We start from the raw sequence: 20,774 nt of genomic DNA, 5'->3' as shown, positions 1-20,774 counted from the left end.
TGGGATGTCCTCCCACCGTGAAAGGCGCTCTATAAATGAAATCTTGTTGTTGTTGATTGTCTGCGCATCCTTTTCTAATGTTTTCAACAAAGAAAGATGGGTCAATTTGGTATCGAGCAGCAATCACCTTCAATCTTCGGATCTGGAAAATAGTGCAGTGTTTTCCCATTTAAATTGAACTAAGTATTCACAGATTTTATCTCCTGTTTTGGATTACTGTAAGAAGCAATTGTTTATGGCTACTTCGATGTTGCCAAGCTGCTTGGAGCATGAAATTACATACAAAGAAGCCTACATAGTATGCTGATATGTTGTGAAATATTAGCTATGCTAAATGGAGTTCTGCCTGACATATTTTGGAGGTAGGACAAATGTTTTCAGATCATCTGATTAAATGGTATTGGGTGAAATCTGCCCATGGTCTGTGGCAGGATACACTTTGCAGGATATTTTGTAAAATGCAGTGAGTGTGTGCTTTGTAGGAAATGCAGCAGTTAGTTTGTGTACAACAATAACCCACAAACAGCCATGACATGCATGACCACATGGGGATTGTTGGCCATGACACCAGGAGAAGATTCCATATCTTTTCAAATAATGCCACGGGATCTTTAATGTCCATCTGACCAGGCAGACAGAGTCTTGGTTTTGTGTCATCCTGGCTCAGTGGCAGCACTCGCGCCTCTGATTCATAATGTAGTAATAATGCTTGCATTTGATATAGTGCCTTATCACGTTGTTGAGACATCTCAAAGCGCTTCACAGATTCGACTGTAAAGTGAATTGACTGTGAATTTTGTGGATGAAACAAAATATGAATGAATAGCCATTTCTAATTCTGTTCTTTTCTGATGTTTAATTACTAGGTCTCTGCTATTAGAATCAGTGAAGGCCTAAGATGTCTCTCCTTAATGCCTGGTTCATATTTTAGAAATTTGTATCTATTCCTTTGCGCCTCTACTTTGTAAAGGTTATAGAAGGTTCAGTTAACATGGCCAATTGACTCAAAATTTCTGGTCCAATCTACAATTGCCAGTGTGCTGCCTGTCATCTTTCCCATACTGGTAATCTTATCAATGTTGAGCATCATTTCAAAGATCTTCCAGATTATGGCAAGGTCTGGCCCCACCCACTTACTAGACAAATTACCAATTTTAAGGAAGTGTAAATTGCCAAAATTTCTACCAAAATTATTGCTTATTTGAACTTTCCTGCCCTTCTACATGTTTTTTCTTCCTGCATCTTCACTGTATCGAAATAAATAACAATGCGTTATCTCAATCTCCCTCCAGGATTTTTGCCAAAAGATACTTTCACCACTATGCATTATGTTTGTAATAAGCCCAGTGCCAAAGAAAATACAGCAGCGCGCATATTTCTATTAAAAACAAAGGAATCTCATTGTCAGTATATTTCTTCAATTAACCGTTCAGTATTTTAAAAAAATTAATACACTTTGAGTCAGCACAACACAAGGTATTGGCTTTTAACATCAGTGGATACCAAGATCACCTCGGAAGACCTGCGGTTTCGACTAATTTTAATTGCAATGAAAAGAATGCTCCAGACTAACGCTGAGTTCTGTTTATTGTTGTTGACAGAAATCCACACATGCAAATACATTTTCAATTACCACTTTATAATGTTAGTAAGGACATCAGAAGAAACTTCCTTTCTTTTTCAAATACTACTTCAGGATCTTTAATGTCCACCTGAACAGACAGACAGCAACTCAGTTTAATATCTTGATTTAATTTAAGACTATGCTTCTTTGTTACTGACAATGAGTGCCTGTTTAGTACCATCTCCTCCTCATTATTTAAGCATGTTATGTTCTGACCAGCAAATATGTATTTCTTTATATATTAATAATAAGTTGGTCACTCAATCACCAACTGTTTGTAGGACACTGCTATGTGTAATTGGCTGCCAGGTTTTGCCCACAAAATATACAGTGAATTCACTTTGCAGTATATTTTGTTAAGGCTTTGGGACATCTCAAAGATGTGATAAGGTGCTATATCAAATGCAAAGATTATTATTTTTTGTTCACTTTGTGATCTGTGGATAGGATCACTAAGATTACACCAAATGATGCCTGACCAGTATTTATAAAACTGGAGAAGCACCAATTTAGTTTTATATTCCAGACCTCTTGTAACAAAGGATAGTTTAATGTCCTCATCTACTCATTTTGCTTCCCTATTTAGAACATACTCCTAACCACTATTCTTCTGCCCAAAGTGCACTAGCTCACACTTTGAAATATCTCACCCCAAAGTGCAATGTGAGAGTAGAATTATAATGATTGCGATAACATCACAAAACCAATGCCATCCTGTTAATGTAATTCCTCTCCTTTCATTTCTGGGAGAAGCATTAAAAAAAGTAATGGTGATGCCCTGATTATGCTATAGACAATGCATTTTATGGAAGATCGTGTTTTTAGAGCTTGTCAATATAGTTTTGCGAGGTTTGTACTGCAAAACTATAAAACAACCTTCAGTGTAGCTCATTTTTAAATTTGCCTGTTTTGGGGACAATGCTGAGGGCTGCCCTATTCATCTACAATTATAGTCACTGCACTAAACAATGACATTTTGTGAAGCACTTAAGTCAGCTCGATAATGTAGTAATAATAATAATAATCCTTGCATTTGATATAGCGCTTTTCATGTCTTCCAGACGTCTCAACTCGCTTCACAGAATAGACTGTAAAGTGAATTGACTGTATATTTGAGGGCGAAATGCAGTAGCCAATTGCGCATGCAGTGTCTCACAACAGTTATGATTTGAAGTGACCAATTTATTATTGTTTTCTTTTCTTGAGGGATCATTATCAGGTATGTAGAGCAAGGAAACTTGCCCAAGGTTTCACCCTGCTGGGAATCGAACCCAGGTCTCTCGCTTGCAAAGCGAGTACTCTTAACCACTGAGCTACAGGACTCCATGTGATAAGGCGCAGCAACAAAAACAAGAATTGCAATGTTATTTCCATTCCAATTATGTTCTCTTCTCTACCAGGCTCCACTGACTCCCCAACTCCAGAGGATCAAATTAAAAATTCTCGTCCTCGCCTTCGAGGCTCTCCATAGCCTTGCTCCTTCCCATCTCTGTGACCTGCTAACCCCATACCAACCTGCCCTTCCCTCCGCTCAGCAGGCTCTGGCCTGCTCCATGTCCCCTGCCCGGGCCACCCACTATCGGCAGTGGAGCCTTCAGCCTCTATGCGCCCACCCTTTGGAACTCCATCCCACAGTCCCTTTGTCTTGCGTCCTTCAAAGCACATCTCAGGACCCTCCTCTTCGATTGCGCACCCTCCTACCCATAACCTCCCTGCCCTCAAACCCCCTGATCCCAATACCCTGCTCGTGTCCAAGCCCCTTACTGTCCAGCGACTTGGGATATCCTCCCGACGTGAAAGGCGCTATACAAATGTAATTTGTTGTTGAATTTTTTGCGCCGTAAATTTCCTATGATTCAATGCTTTCATTTTAGAACATATTTGCATTTCATACATATTTTCTCTGACAGGTGATGGATGTGGTTATACAATGTTGGGTCCTGGGAGTGGAACGGTGACATCAAAGAATTATCCAGGAACATACCCAAATCATACTTGGTGTGAATGGCAAATCCAAATGTCGCCTGGAAACAATATTCTCCTGAAATTTGGGGACTTCGATTTGCAGCAATGTGCATCCGATTACCTCCGAATTTTCAAGGGCATATCCCACTCAATGACGGAATATGGTAAGTTTTCAATTGCTCTTTCATCATATCTTCCTGGTCACCTCCTGGACTATCCAGAACTCTATAGCCCATGTCCTTTCCTGCACCAGGCTCCACAAACTTATCACTTCCATCCTCACTTGGCTCCACTGGCTCCCCATTCCCTACCCTACCTCTGTCCTTTAAGTGCGCATGCAGTGTCTCACATGCTTTTTGCTCAACGAACAGCGTTGGTATCTGCCTGACCATTGGTGGGTGAGTTTCCAGCTATTCCTTCCCCACTCTCTGGAACTGCATCCTGGAGTCCCTCTGACTTGCTTCAAGGCACATTTCAATAACTTATCTCTTGACTGTACTTTTGGTTTTCTTTCCCCTCCATACCCCAGTTTGGGTCCCCTTCTAGCTTTGTCAGGCACTTGAGACATCTTTCTGAAGTGAACGTGCTATATAAATTGGTTGCATTGTATAGATTTAAATTGTTCAAGTCTACTCCAAGTGGTGGATCTCAAGGAACTCGATCAATGCGACTGTCTTGAAGAAAGTGAAGCTAGTAGTTGTTTAATCAAAGTAAATTGCAGACTTGCAGAATTGAACATGTTATTGTTGTGTAATTTTTATGGTGTCCTAGAATATAAAATGCTGTTTGTATGAGTTGCTCTTGAGTTCTGTAAAACTAATGCTTGCCACTTGTGATCCAACTACCCCCTCCCCCCATGGCCCCATGATAAGATTGTGCTATTTACTTAGAAGTAATATGACTTCTCACTTAATGTGATATTTCACAGTTCTTAGGTCTCACTGTTTGTTCAAAATAATTGCTTCTTTGAAATCATAAATATTTTCCTTCAAGCACTTTTTGAGTTGAAATTCAAGAATATTAGAATATTTGTGATATAATCTTTTTCCTCCACTCTTTTCTTACCATCTCTTGTCCAAAGGGGGTGACTGTGTTTCAGTCAGATGTCTGTCTGGTACATACTGGAGAAATTGATAGAATTTACGAGAAAAATTGATAGGATTAAAAAACGATAATTCCCCTGGACCTGATGGCCTGCATCCTAGGGTTTTAAAAGAGGTGGCTGCAGAGATAGTGGATGCTTTGTTTTTGATCTTCCAAAGTTCCCTGGATTCTGGAATGGTTCCCAGTGATTGGAAGGTCGCAAACGTAACGCCGATATTTAAGAAGGGTGGGAGACAAAATATGGGGAACTATAGACCAGTTAGTCTGACATCGGTGGTCGGGAAAATTCTAGAGTCCTTAATTAGGGATGTTGTCGTGGGGTACTTAGAAAATCATAACATGATTAGACAGAATCAACATGGCTTTACGAAAGGGAAATCATGTTTAACAAATGTTTTAGAGTTTTTTGAGGATTTAACTATCAGGTTAGATAGGGGCGAACCAGTAGATGTGTGTTTTGATTTCCAGAAGGCATTCGACAATGTGCCACATAAAAGGCTGTTGCATAAGATTAGAGCCCATGGAATTAAAGGCAATATATTAGCATAGATTGAAGAGTGGTCAACAGGAAGAAAGCAGAGAGTAGAGATAAACGGGTCCTTCTCAGATTGGCAGGATGTGACTAGTGGAGTGCCACAAGGATCAGTGCTTGGACCTCAATTATTTACAGTCTATATTAATGATTTAGATGAAGAAATAGAACTTAATATATCTAAATTTGCAGACGATATGAAGATAGGTATCAGATGGAGTATAACATGGGGAAGTGTGAAGTTATTCACCTAGGTAGTAAAAATAGAAAAACAGCTTATTTTCTAGAGGGGGAGAGACTAGATAGTGTTAGTGTTCAGAGGGATTTGGGTATCCTTGTACACCAGTCATAAAAAGTTAGTAAGCAGGTATAGCAAGCAACTAGGAAGGCTAATGCTATGTTGGCATTCGTTGCAAAAGGGTTAGAGGACAAGAGTAGGGAAGTCTTGCTGCAGTTGTATAAGGCCTTGGTGAGACCGCATCTAGAATATTGTGTGCAGTTTTGGTCTCCTTATTTAAGAAAGGACATACTCGCCTTAGAGGGGTGCAGCGTAAATTCATTAGGTTGGTTCCTGGGATGAGGGGGTTGACCTATGAGGATTGACTATATTTTGTGGGTGAAACCCGGCAGCCAATTGCGCACAGCAGTGTCCCACAAACAGTCGTGGATTGAAAATGATCAATTTATTATTGTTTTGTTTTTGGAGGGATTATTATTAGGCGTGTGGAGTAAGGAAACTTGCCCAAGGTTTCGCCCTGCCTGGAATTGAACCCAGGTGTCTCGCTTGCAAAGCGAGTGCTCTAACCACTGAGCTACAGGACTCCACATATGGGGATAGGGCAGGTAAATAGGTCTTAAACCCATCACTATGCTCAAGAGTATGAAAACAATATGGAGTCTTACATATGTATGGCATCTACACATGGAAATCATAGAATTATACCGCACAGAAGGAGGCCATTCGGCCCATCTTGTCTGGCCTGGCTCTTTAAAAAGAGCTATCCAAATCAATCCCAGTCCCCTGCTCGCTCCCCATAGCCCTGCAAACGTGTCCTCCCCAAATAATTATCTACTTCTCTCTTTAAAGTTGTTCATGATTCGGCTTCCACCAGCCTCCAAGCAATGCAGTCCAGATCCGAACAACTCACTGTGTGAAAACATTTCTCCTCATCTCCCCTCTTTCTTTTGATAACTATTTTAAATTGGTGCACTCGGGTTACACTCCTTGTTCACCCTATCGAATCCCCTCATAATTTTGAAAACGTCTATTAAGTCTCCTCTTAACCTTCTTTCCTCCAAGAAGAATAATCCTAGCTTCTCTATCCTCTCCTGATAACTGAAGTCCCTCCTTCCTGGTACCATCTGGTAAATCTCCTTTGTTCCCTCTCTAATGCCTTGACATCCTTCCTAATGTGTTGTGCCCAGAACTGAACAGTGTACTCTAGCTGAGGCCTAACCAGTGTTTTATAAAGGTTCATCATAACAAAGATGACTCTGTGTCTGGAATGGAGTGCGCACACTCTCCCAGGACCACTCTGCCTGTTAGAGTTTTGGTTTGCAGGGCTAAAAGATGTTGAATACAAAGAATCCATGCCGCCAGTGACTGGTCTGCCCTACCAAGTCCTGCAGACGAGTCAGGCTGACTGGCTTGTCATCAACAGTACCCTGGGGTACAGTGGATCACCTGCCTCAGGAATCAAGACTACCAAGACCACCACTGGGAGTTAACTCGATTGAGACTTACCATTGACACACACTTGACCTTGGGGCCAGTTTAGCAACAAGAAGACCTGGGAGGGTGTTCCACCGAATTCCAGAGATTTTTAAGAGACCCAGGGATAGTAGCTGAAGGTTTGGTCACTGTTGGTGGAACAGAATGATATGACACATATACAAAGCATTCAACCCAACCTGTCCACACCAGTCTTTATTCTCCACTTGTCTTCACCTCTCGGATTCCCCTCTCCTTATACCCATCTATTCCTGCTTTTCTGATGCATGTACCATTATTATTCTTGTATAAATGGTTGATTGTTCCTGGATAGATGTCCCGTTGATGGACATGCTTGCTCAAGACTGCTTAGTGTTGTGCTGGATGATCTGAAAAAACACGATCTGCATTTGATTTTTGATCTGTCCTGGATCAGCAGAACCTATGGCGCAATAAATGTATTACTTTTAGCCTCCATGCCCCTTGCCTAGAAAAGGAAAATCAGTTCTGATCACAATCTACCACTGAAATGTCTGAGAGTGTTAATTTGTGAGTGAGGACTATATCGGGTTTAGCTGTGATGCCCTGCATAGCCTGTCAACACTTACTATCTAATATAGTAGATGGATGGCCAATGGTGTGACGTTCCTTAGGAGTCTCTGCATGCATGAATCTAGGAGTCAACACCTTCAGGTGATGAGGGGAGAAGGAAAAATATGCATTGGTCACAAATACACAGTCAATCCACTTTACAGGATATTCTGTGAAGTGCTTTGAGAGCTCTTGACAGCATGCTATATCAAATGCAAATATTATTAAGAGGCAGTCCAGGGTAAAAGAGAAGCAAAAGGTTCACCTTACCATTCTAGTTTTGTTTGAAATCTATAGTTTTCCTGTATGGAGTCCTGTAGCTCAGTGTTAGAGCACTCGTCTTGCAAGCGAGACAACTGGGTTCAATTCCAGGCAGAGGGCAAAACCTTGGGCAAGTTTCCTTACTCCACACGCCTAATAATAATCCCTCCAAAACAAAACAATAATAAAAAATTGGTCATTTTCAATCCACGACAGTTTGTGGGACACTGCTGCCACGTTTTGCCCACAAATATACGGTCAATTCACTTTACAGTCTATTCTGTGAAGCGCTTTGAGACGTCGAAGACATGAAAAGTGCTATATCAAATGCAAGTATTATTATAAACAAAGCGGGTTTCTGTACTTCTTAAATGTGTGACTTCTCAGCCAGCTGTACATAATGTTTGGGCCACGTGTTGCATCACACAGAACTATTTCATCATTCCATTTCCAATTGCCATCTGTCTCCAGTTTGTTCCGAACTAAGTCGTAACTTATGTTCAAATAAAAGATTGAATAACAATATAGCCTTTTATGAGTGGTGATGGTTATTAAATAACTCCTAAGGCTCTCGGTCATATGTTGACAGAGAATTTAATAAATTATGAGTAATATCATTAACTGGGTGGAGCAGTGTTGTTTAAATTGAATATGGTATATTTTCCACCGCAATCTGAAATGATTAAATCATCATTAAAAATGAATCATCATTTTTAATTTAATGTTTCTTGTTGAATGCTCCTCAGAAAGTCAGCCTTGAGCTAAATTTGGTTTCTTTTCTAGATTGTATTATAACTTGTCCAAAATGAAATGTTGATAATCAATAAGCTTTAGAGAGTACACTCCTGAGAATGTTCCTATATAACACAAGACTTGGTGGTTGTGATGTTTTATGTTTGGAATGCTCTTCGTAATCTATTCATTCCAATCCTTGTGTCACCAGAATAACTTGCATTTATATACCACCCCTCATGCAGAGTAGTGTCCCAGAGTGCTTAAGTACGTATAACTACGTTTGGAAATCAGAATGCTTTAAATTAATAAATAATAATAATGTGTTTGATATAATACCATTTGCATCAGAATGTTTCAAAGCATCTCACAGAGAAGCTTACTGTAAAGTGGAGTGACTATTTTATAGGTGAACAAGCCAGACGATTTGCGCACAGCAATATCCCACAAACAGCTGTGAAGTGAATGACTTTATCTGGGGTATTATTGTCCAGGACACGAGAAGAAACTTCCATCTCTTTTTGAATTGGGATCTTTAGCATCCACCCGAACAGACTCAGTTTAACACCTCATCCAAAGAATGACATCTCCAAAATGCAGCCCTCCCCAAGAGCTGTGTTGGAGTATCAGCCAGGACTATGCAAGTTCATAGGGCCCGTGGTCCTATTCCATTGCTTGTTGTTCTTTTACTCTTAATGTAACTAAAATCTCTTGCCATGTTCAATTCAAAGCTTTTTGCAATTTTGTTGCCTTTTTTTGCCATACTGGCATATCTGCTGGTATTGAATCCGATTTAATTCTGTGCCATTTTCCTTCATGGCCTTGAATTCCATTTTTTTCCTCTTTGCTTTGTAGCCCCATCTAACCAGGCAGGAGTGCCATTAAGCTTAATACTTTTGCTTCACATGGGTACATATTGTTCAATTGCCTTCATAATCACCTCCTTGAAAGAACTCCTTAGGTCCTCCACTCCCATTGCCATATTTAAACCTGCCAGGCCCACTCCGACTCGACCTCTCAAGCGCTCAAAGTCAGTCCTCTTGAAAATTGGCAGTTTTGTTTGGGTTTTTAGAACCTCACCCACTCTTGTGATGTCAAATATGATTGCATTGTGATCGCTGTTGCTTAATGCTTCTCACACCTTTATGTTGGAAATTTGGCCGTCTTGGTTACTCATTATCAAATCCAAGATGTTATCTCCCCTTCTTGGCTCTTTTACAAACTGAGTCATAAAGCAGTCTTCCTTTAACTCTAGAAACCTATCTTACCAGTAGACATATTATCCCAATCAATTTCGGGTAAGTTTAAAATCTCCAACCACTGTGGTTGGTCTTGTACTAGTGGCCTTCCTTATCTTATCCCACAGTTCTAGATCAAGGCTTTCACTCTGGCTTGGGGGTCTATAGCAGACCCCAGTAATAGTTTACCCCTCTTACCATCTTTTAATTCTACCCAAAGTGATTCTGTGTCTGCCCTTTCCTTTTTATATCCTCTCTCACTTGTGTCTCAATAATGGAGCTTATATATAGTGCCATACCACCGCCTCTTCTTCCAATATGGTCCCTTCTAAACAGTTTATAACTTTCCAGATGTGTATCCCATTCATTGGATTCATTCCACCATGCGTCTGTTATGCTAATGATGTCCAATCCATCATCCCCTACAAGACCTTCCAGCTCATGCATCACTAGCTCATGCACTTCTTGCATTAATACAAGTACAGCTCCATTGTTTTTTGCCGTTTCCATTTACTTTATAAGCATTTTTTTTTCAATAAGCTTTGTAGTTAGACCCGTTACACTGGTATGCCTTAAGGTTTTCCCTAATCGGTTTGGGTGCTCTCTTACACACCTACTGCCAGCACCCTGTGCTTAGTTTAAACACTCCCTAACTAAACTATCCTGCCTGCCAAAACCTCCACACCCACTTTTGTTTAGGTGGAGCCCATCCAGCCTGTATAGATGCCCCCATTCCAAAAGGTGCCCCATTGTTTAAGGAAACAACAGTCTGACTCCTTACACCAATGCCTTAGCCACACATTGGTCTGCCTAATTACTTTCTGTTTTTCCTCACTAGCACTTGGTACAGATAGTATTTCGGAAAATACTACACTTGAAGTCTTTCCCTTTAGGTTCCTTTCTAATGCTCTAAATTTAGTATGAAGGACCTCTGGTCTACTTCTATCTGTTATTTCTTCCCACATGAACAACTACAATTGGTTTCTCACCTGCTCCCTATAGCATTTGGTGAACCCGAGGCATCAGATCCTCAACTCGTGCACCCGGTAGGCAACTTACCATTCTATATTTTGGGTCTGATTTGCACAGAATGTGATCTGTGAACCAAATAGTCAAATTTCTTAATATCACAACTTGTCTGCTACTCTTTCTCTTCCCTCCTTCCCTGACAGACTGCTGGATTTCCTCTGTGCACAGCATTCCCGTGCCTGTCTCAGCCATCACTTGGGTTTCCATATCATTTCTCTCCAGAGGAGAGAAACTGTTGGAGAGCATCAGGGATGTCCGTTCCTGCTCCATTAGCCGACCATGACTTCTGGCCCCTTTTCTAATAGAAACCCAATCCCTTCCTCTAGGTATCGGGGACTCCTCTCCTACAATGCCCCCTTGCAAGTTCTCTTCTAATGTGTCATTTCTAAAGTCTTCTCCCTCCCTAATACTTTAGAGCAGGGCCAGTCGCTCGCGAAGGTGGACTACTTCAGCCTCGAGTGAATCTACCAGCTTGCAGTTAATGTAGATGAATCCCTTCAAAACCTGGGCCTGGAAGGCAAACATCTCGCAACTTCTGCAATGCACAAAGTATTCCAGACAGATAAATTGGAACTTTTTGTAAATTGATTTCCTTTGGTTAATGATTTAAAAGTATCATTTCTATATCTTTGTCAGAAGTACAGAACAAAGATTAAATGATGGAGTCCTGTAGCTCAGTGGTTAGAGCACTCGCCTTGCAAGCGAGAGAACCTGGGTTTGATTCCACACGCCTCTGTTTACCTAGCAGTAAGTAGGAACCCGGTTGTTAGTCGATTGACGGATCGCTTTTCTGAGGATAATAATACTTTCAAAACAAAATAATGATTTGGTCACTTAATCCATGACTGTTTGAGAGACACTGCTGTGCGCCATTGGCTGCCGCATTCCGCCCAAAAATATAGTCAATTCACTTATTATATTCACTTATATTCACAGTATATTCTGTGGAGCACTTTTAAACGTCGCAAAGATTTAATAAGGCGCTGTATCAAATGCAAGTATTAGTATGAGCTTATGCTTTTCCATAATATAGAATAACTTTGACCTTTGTAAGGTTTGACCTTTCCGGCTGTTAAATTTCACCTTTGGTGGCCTTTCCTTTAACCACTATGGCTCAAATTTCAAACTCCCTACCTCTATCCTTCCAATTTGTCAGTCTTCAAATACCCTTGAAGATTTTTCCTCTTTGACCATGCTTTCAGTCGCCTCCCCTCCCTTTCCAGCTGTGCATGAAACAACACTGCCTTCCGAGACACTATCTATGTGAAAAGCACTACATAAAAGCTAGTTGTTGTTGAAATAACTGAGTTTCCTTCGGAAAATGTCCCTGTATAGTCATGCTTATATATACTGTAGTCTAAAACCACTAATGAGCGAAGAAATGTTGAGTTAATTGGTGATTGAGGTATTCAAGATTAATTTTGAGATTTTGTTTTATCCCCAAAAATCTCAGCATATATTAATCACTTTTATAATTACAGTATAAATCTTTTATTAAATTGGATGACCTGCTGTTTTCAGATTTTGATCGATATTCAATGAGTTTTTTAATTTTCTCTGAATCAAAGAAAATTTATTCTGATTATGAAAGACCTTTTTGCTTAACTTTTCTTTTTTGAACAACAAATTCAAATTCCAGCAACCCTATTTATAAACTGCCTTGGTTATGCGATTGACAGATGACATTAATTTAAACTTGTAGCTAATTGTAATTGACATTTTAGAAACTTGAAAATGGCTTTGTAGAGTAAAAGTATTGCTTTTTATTGGCTTCAGTTTCCCCTCCTTGGACCAACTTATGCAATCAATTTATAGCTCAATTTATTTAATGTGTTGCTATCTCTTTTTTGAGATGTAGTGAGAATGAAACGCTTGCATTGTAAAAGATTGGCTTCACAAAGCAACAGATCAAACTTTTGACATATTGCTCCATTTTGTTTCTTCTGGAGAGTTGAACTAGAGATGGATGTTCCTATCCTCCCAGGAACAAATGTACTTTTTGTCACTTATCATACTATTGCAACAGTTAGCGTAGTGAAACAAGGGAATATGGTGTCCTTTTTTGGTTTGAGAATGTCTTCCGTATCTTATCACAGTTGTTGTCATAGAACTGTCAGACAATTTGGTTATCACTTTCTACAGAATAAAGAATTTTTAATTTTCTTAAATGACATTATAGTGTGTGGTTGCTGTAAGGAAAGCAGAAACTTGTAAAGGAAGTCACATTTCCTTCTCTTTGTCATAAATTGCACATAGACGTTGGTTTCTGGTAATAAATGGGTAATTGTTATGTTTGGCCGCAACTGTGGTTTCAATAGTAATAATCCTTGGTTTGGTATAGGGCCTTTGACATTGGGAGGATGTCCCACAACGCTTCACAGGATATATTGTACTGTGCTTTGTGGTTGAATGCGGCAGCCAATTTGCTCACAGTAATGTTCCACAAACAGCCATGGAGTGAATAATTATTTTATTTGGAGGACTTTTGGCCAGGACACCAGGAAAAATTCCCTTCTCTTTTCAAATGGGCCCATGGAATCTTTAACGTACAACTAAACAGAAGACAGGGCCTTGGTTTAACATCAAGTCCTTTCTCTGACCGCAGCAAAGGTCATCTCCCTTCCCCCCAACTTGGCATCAGGCTCCGCCACTGTTAACATTCCGAGACACTACCCCATGTGAAGGGCGCTCTAAAAATGCAAGTTGTTGTTGTTACATCTTATATGAAAGACAACACCTCTCACAATGCTGCACACTGCATTGGAGTATCAGCTTGGAGTACATGAGTTCCAAGTCCCAATATGAAGCTTGAACCCACAATCCTTTGACTCAGAAGCGAAAGTGTTACCAGCTGAGCCAGCCTGACACACTTAGTCAGGTTTAGAATCACAGCACTTGTAACTGATTGGAAAATATATGTGCTTCTTAAGCACCAAATAAGTTTTGGAGTAAGAATTGTATATTTGCAGATCTATTGCAAATGGTAACTGTTCTGACTTGAAGGGAAACTGTAGCCTATTGAATTACCTAAAATAACCCGAGGAAATGATCTGCACATTTTTCAAATGTATGTTTCTTTTTTTAATCTGTGATGGTGTTCATTAGAGGCAGAGTTGGGAGCAGATATTCAATGTAGATTATATGGATGGATCCAATGATGTGGTGATATGATATTCCTGGCAAAGCAAAACCTTGAGCAAGTTTCCTTACTTATACCTGATAATAATCCCTCAAGAAAAAAACACAATAATAAATTGGCCAACTCTACAAAATATTCAGTTAATTCACTTTACAGTAACATCTGTGACGTGCTTTGAGATGTCTAGAAGACATGAAACGCACTGTATCAAATGCAAATATTATTATTATTATTTACTGTACTCCAGCAACATCAGAACCTCTTGACAGGAGAGGATGTTCCATCTGCTTTCCCGCTGTGGTTCGAAAGCAAGAAACTCAGTAACAAGGGACAGCTGAGTACATAAACAAATGATTCTCTTTGTAACCTTCCAGTAGGGGTCAGTGAATAGTGAACAGTGGAAGTGCATTGAACTTGGCTGAATTTTTATATACCCCCCTCCACCACACAACGGCATTGAGACAAAGTTGTGCAGCTGCATCTATTTTGTCTGAACTTAAACTTGTGAATTTCTACTCAGTAGAAACTTCAGTGATGGTTGACTGTACAGAGGACAATTAAAACTACTTTTTTGTTTATACAACTTACTCTCTCTTATAGTTTCTATTTTTTTAACTGGTGCAAAATATAAACAATGTTGTTATAAAATTGCTTAGGATTTTGTATCAGAACTATGAGCTTTGGTTTTTCACATCTCTGGTTTCTCTTTCGTGCATGAGTTTGTCACCTCCTGCTTGGATTACTCCAAGCACTCCTCGCCGGTCTTCCCAGCTCCACATTCAAACGATCCAGCTTATTCAAAACTCTGCCCCCCGCATACTGACCTGGACCAAACTCCGTACCCACATCTCACCAGTTCTGGCCAGGCTCCACTGGCTCCCCATCACCGAACAGATCGACTTCAAGATCCTCACACTCGTGTTCAAATCCATTCTCCCCACCCCCCCCCCCCCCCCCCGCCATCTGCCTACCTCTCTGGCCTTCTCACTCCCCAATCCACCCACTGGACCCTCCGATCCATTGGCACCGGCCTCCTACTCATCCCTCGCACCCTCCGCCCCACCATTGGAGGTCACGCTTTCAGCCACAATGCCCCAAAACTCTGGAACACTCTCCCACAATCCCTCTACCTTGCCCCTTTTCTCTCATTCAAGTTCAGCCTGACAACTTCCCTCTTCGACTGTGCTTACTGCCACCTCCCCCCAGCTCGGAGTCAGGCTCCGCCACTGTTAAGCACTCTGAGACGCTACCCTGTGTGGAAGGCACTTGTTCATGTTGTTGTTTATTGTTTCATGGGTTTATGTCAAATAGACACACTAAAATGTAAAAGGCAAAATACTCCAGATGCTGTTAATCTGGAATAAATGATGAGTTATGGCTTTGTTAGAGCTGTATATGGTTCATTTTTCTCTGTGCTACATGTGCATATACATAATCAGAATCAGCCTATACTACAGCATCTGTGACTGCAGTTTTACACACCATAATGTCTAGCACTATTAGTTTCTAAGAAGGTGACAATTATATAGTGCATGAGTGAATTGCCCATTGTAAACAGACTGCACAGATGAGCAGATGGTCACAACAATTACCGTGAAACCAAGAAAAAGATAGCATTGGACAATAGAATCTTGCTTTTGTGCTATCCTACATAGAGGGCTATTGTCAAAGTCCTAGAGCATAACCATTTCCTCCAGGAATAAATTGGGAATCCATTATCCCACTACAAAAATAATCTAATTACATCAGTTGTGTTTTCTATTTGGAACAAAGGCATAATGTGGGTAATTTGGCATATGGCTTTCTTGTGAAAGTGTGTGCTTAGTTGCCTGGGAACAATAATTGCAGCAACAAACAACTTGTTTGTATTTCAGGTCACCACTGAGATGGGTTTTTTAAAAAAGTATTCTGCAGTGCTGATGATTAGGTTACACTCTGAGCACTCCCCCCACCACACAAGACTCCACACACCCATTATTCCTACAACAACAACAACTTGTATTTATATAGCACCCTACCCGCAGGATAGCATCCCAGAGCATTTAACAGTGGCAGAGCCTGGTGTCGATCCAGGTTTGCTGGTTCCACTGGCTATCATTATGCCTGCAGCTCAACTTTAATAACCATGTCCTAACTTTTAATTACTTTCACAATCTCTCCCCTATAAGGCATCTCATATAATGTAGTGGAGTCCTGTAGCTCATTGGTTAGAGCACTCGCTTTGCAAGTGAGAGACCCAAGTTCAGTTCCAGGCAGGTCAGGGCGAAACCTTGGGCAAGTTTCCTTACTCCACACGCAGCCCTAATAATAATCCCTCCAAAAAAACAAAAACAATAATAAATTGGTCATTTTCAATCTACGACTGTTTGTGGGACATTGCTGTGCGCAATTGGCTGCCGCGTTCGCCCACAAATATACAGTCAATTCACTTTACAGTGTGTTTTGTTAAGCACTTTGGGACGTCCTCCCGACGTGAAAAGCGCTATATCAAATGCAAGGATTATTATTATTATCTCCTCCAGCTCTATTCTGCCTGTATCTTCATGCTTCTGACTCTGATTATATATTTTNAAAAAGATGTTGAAGGAAATTGATGCTTCCCTTCCATGCAACCTTCTTACACACACTTGTACATTGTTTCTGTTGTGAAAGGAATAAACTATTGTAAATTTATAGAGTCCCTCTGCTAGTGTTACAATATAAATATTTTGCATCAAATAAAATAATCTTATTGCCTTAAAATTGTTGACTCTTTATTTGGCAGTTGGAGTTGCATGTAATATTGTTGTGGATAGGAAATTGGTAGAAAAGCAGGGTGGAGGGATTGAGAGGGAGTGTTCCAAAGTATCAGGGTGTAGTGTGGAATGCTCTGCTCCAGAAAGCAGTAGAGGCAAAATCAATATGGATAGTTAAAAGAGAGCTAAACAGATTATTGATTAAGTAGAGATGTTAGGGGGTGTGGTGCAAAGCAGCGATGTTGGGATTGAAAGATCTGCAAGATATAATAAACTTATAGAGCAGGCTCTGAGCAGTCTGATTGGCCTGTTACTGTACCCCTATTTTTCCCTAAATGCTTAGAAGGATTTGGTGTGAACATACTAAACAAGCAAACAATATTAAGTTCCTTTCTAAAAACGTTATGTACACAATCTGGACAGGAAAATATCAGACTATGATTCATCCTAAAACAGAGTCAAAGGGAACTCAAAAGTGATGCAACAAGGAAGTTTGCCATAAATAAATTGGGAAAGGCTGTTTGACTGAAAGATAAGATTTTTATTCAAGTCATTAGTCACTTTCATGTGTCAGCTTGGTTTAATGGTAGCGCTCTTGCCTCTCAGTCAGAAGGTTGTAGGTTCAAACCTCATGCCAGGACTTGGAATCACAGTCTAAGGTGACACTCCTTTGCAGTGCTAGGGTGTCCTGCATTGTTGGAGGTGCCATCATTTGGATGAAATATTAAACTGAGCTCCTGGCTGTTCAGGTGGACATTAAAGACTCCACAGCAATGTTCGAAAAGAGAAGGGAATTTCTCCCGGTGTCCTGGAGTGCCATGTTTGGCCCACAAAATACGGTCAATATACTTCACAGTATATCCTGGGAAGCGCTTTGAGACATCTCAATGACGTGATAAGGCTCTATGTCAAATGCAAGGATTATTATTAAGTTCACAATAGAATTCAATTGAGTAACAAGAATTTTACTGAATAACACATTGGTACACTTTGGCCTGAAGCCATAAGTTTGCAAATTGTTTCTTAATGAAGGTGAAGTAATCTTTAGTGTGAAGGCTGTCGTACATTGATAATAGTATTTTGCAAAAAAAAACTACATACATTACTTAAATAATTTTAAAGGCAGAATTGAATGTAGCAATGAAAGAAAGTGTTAGACGTGGAACTACAGTATGAAGACTGATCTCACTATGGGATGTTGCCAATTTAAATGTGAACTCCTATACATACTCACTTGACCCATCTTTTCTGGCATAAACAAGCTTAGAAAACGAGGTAACTTCCTGTTGGTGACTCATAACTGACTGATGATGGATTTCTCCTGTACGTTTGATATTGTGTCATTAACTTTGACAGCAAAAGGATGCCAAAAGTTATTACTAAACTAAATGGAGTGTGTGAGTGACTGAGTACCTTTATTTTGTCAACATTTGGGTTTGTTCTAGTAATTTTGCTGACCTTATCTTGAATACACCATCTCCTGAATATACAGTACCTTGTCTTGTACTTCCAAACAAATGGAATGAAATTGGCATTTGATGTACAGTATAACATGAAAAAAAACACATACTACAATTTTGAAAGGAAGAAACATAATTTTACTTTAAAACTAAGTAAGAGCACAGTACAAAAACATTCATTTAGACCAGAAATTCGAACTGCCTCCCCATTATACATAATACATATAATGGAATAATTCTCTACATACAATGTTCTTGGCTCCATTGTTATAATAAGATCTTCTAATGATATCTGAAAAGTAGATAAGTACTTAGTTGATTTTATGCCTAGATTGATAATTTGCTCTTTTCTAAGAAGGGCTCTTCATAGAGTTATCAAAGGCCTGTGATTGTATTTTGTCCGCAAAATATATAGTCACTACACTTTACAGTCTATTCTGTGAAGTGCTTTGAGATGTCTCAACGATGTGTTAAGGCACTATATCAAATGCAAGGATTATTACTACTTTATGAATCAGAGGCGCGAGTGCTGCCACTGAGCCAGGATGACACAAAACCAAGACTGTCTGCCTGGTCAGATGGACATTAAAGATCCCGTGGCATTATTTGAAAGGATATGGAATCTTCTCCTGGTGTAATGGCCAACAATCTCCATGTGGTCATGCATGTCATGGCTGTTTGTGGGTTATTGTTGTACACAAACTAACTGCTGCATTTCCTACAAAGCACACACTCACTGCATTTTACAGTATATCCTGCAAAGTGTTTTGAAACAACTTCCTGGTGTGAAAGGTGCTATACCAAATGTAAGGATGATTATTATTGTTTGATTTGGAGACTCTTTAAGAAAGATGATTGTTCACCTTTCTGTCGTCGACTGTTGGACCCCTGGCTAGCTGGAAAGGTTAAAAGAAATTACTACCTGCAAAATAAATTCTGTCTTAACTAAATGTTTGTGTTTGAGGCTTGGTGCTAAGTAACAGTTATATTTAATCACTTTAAGAACTTAATCTGACCCATGAAATATGGTAGAATACAACAAGGTTTTTTGTTAAGTCAATAATTTTCTTTTGGGTTTATCTACAGGAACCTACTGTGGAAACTTAAATTCTGTCTCCAGGGAAATCCACTTAGACAGCAATGAAATGACAATTCAATTTAAAAGTGGTTCCCATATATCCGGGCGTGGCTTCTTGATATCATACAGCACTAGCAACCATCCAGGTATGGTATATCAAACTTAAAAATGTTATTGAAAAACAAACATTAATTTTTTTGAAATCAAAAATGATTGTGTATGTTGATCAAATCTGCAACAAGAAAATGATAGAATGATCTATCTGCAAAATAACAATTTAATGAGTGTGTTTTTGGAGGCTTAACATCTTTGTATCTGGAAGTCTTTCCTGAAAGCAAAGGTATGCTTTTCTGAAGTCAAATTTCATCATATGTACTCTGCGTAATTTGACTGAGTTTCTTTTATTAAAATAGTTTAGATAAGAACTGATTTAAATACATTTAGTTATATAAATTGTGTGTTTATATATATATATACACACATATATATGTATACATACTAGTTTATGACGTGCTCACAACTGAATTTCTGTGGGTTGAGAATGACTGCTCAGAAGATAAACTAATTTCTCTGATTTGTGGTGTAATTTTGGCACTGTTTTAAGATTTATGGCTTATTATTTTTAAATTAGATTCAAGAATTCCATCAAAAAATAATAATAATAAATTGGTCACTTCAATCCACGACTGTTTGTAGGACACTGCTATGCGCAATTGGCTGCCGTGTTTCACATAATTTACAGTCAATCCACTTTACAATGTATTCTGTGAAGCGCCTAGGTTGTACAGGTTCGGAGAGTTAGGGGGAGGTCAGGTAGGTGGAGGAGGTGAGACCCGTGAGATTTTAGACGAGAGCCAAAGCTAATGGCTTCTGTCTTATCAGCTGAAGGAAATTTGCGCTCATCCAGTTCCTGAGGTCTGACAGGCAGGCTGACAGAACATCAGGGGACTGGGGGTCGCAAAATGAGGTGGAAAAATAGATTTGGGTGTCGTCCGCATACATGTGGAAGTGTACCCCATGTCTGCGGATGACATCCCCAAGATGGAGCATGTAGATCAGAAAGAGGAGGGGGCCAAGGATGGATTCTTGGGTAATCCGCAAGTAACTGGATGAGAGCAGGAGGAGAAGCCATTTGTGCAGATGTACTGCTGGCGGTTTGTGAGGTAGGACTCGAACCAGGCGAGTGCGATCCCACTGAGGTGAATGACAGAGGAAAGGCGGTGGAGGAGGATGGCATGATCGACTGTGTCAAACACGGAAGAGAGGTCCAGGAGGACAAGGAGGCAGAGGGAGCCCTGGTCACAGATAGAGAGGATGTCTCGAATTCAAGATCCTCATCCTCACCTACAAGGCCATTCACGGCCTTGCTCCCTCCTACCTCTCCGACCTACTATCCCCCTATCTACATGCCTGTACCCTCCGTTCCTCTGGCTCCGGTCTGCTCCACATCCCCTACCCCAACTGCCCTACCATCAGTGGCCGGGCCTTCAACCTCTCAGTCCCTAGGCTCTGGAACTCCATCCCCCCAGTGCCTTTGCCTTGCCTCCTCCCTTTCCTCCTTCAAGACCTTTCTCT

General features: G+C 40.2%; 1 protein-coding gene across 1 annotated transcript in view; it reads left to right on the top strand.

Annotated features, from left to right (window-relative positions):
* The window catches only part of dcbld1 (discoidin, CUB and LCCL domain containing 1), a 61,104-nt gene that overhangs the window by 11,919 nt on the left and 28,411 nt on the right, over nt 1–20,774 (top strand). The window contains exons 2-3 of the mRNA XM_007899648.2: nt 3,535–3,753; nt 19,208–19,345. Of these exons, the coding sequence (XP_007897839.1) occupies nt 3,535–3,753; nt 19,208–19,345 (357 nt within the window). The remainder of the gene's footprint in view (nt 1–3,534; nt 3,754–19,207; nt 19,346–20,774) is intronic.

The sequence above is a fragment of the Callorhinchus milii genome, unplaced genomic scaffold (assembly GCF_018977255.1).
Source record: "Callorhinchus milii isolate IMCB2004 unplaced genomic scaffold, IMCB_Cmil_1.0 Scaffold3, whole genome shotgun sequence".
NCBI lineage: Eukaryota > Metazoa > Chordata > Chondrichthyes > Chimaeriformes > Callorhinchidae > Callorhinchus > Callorhinchus milii.
This window is presented reverse-complemented; position numbering and strand designations above follow the sequence as displayed.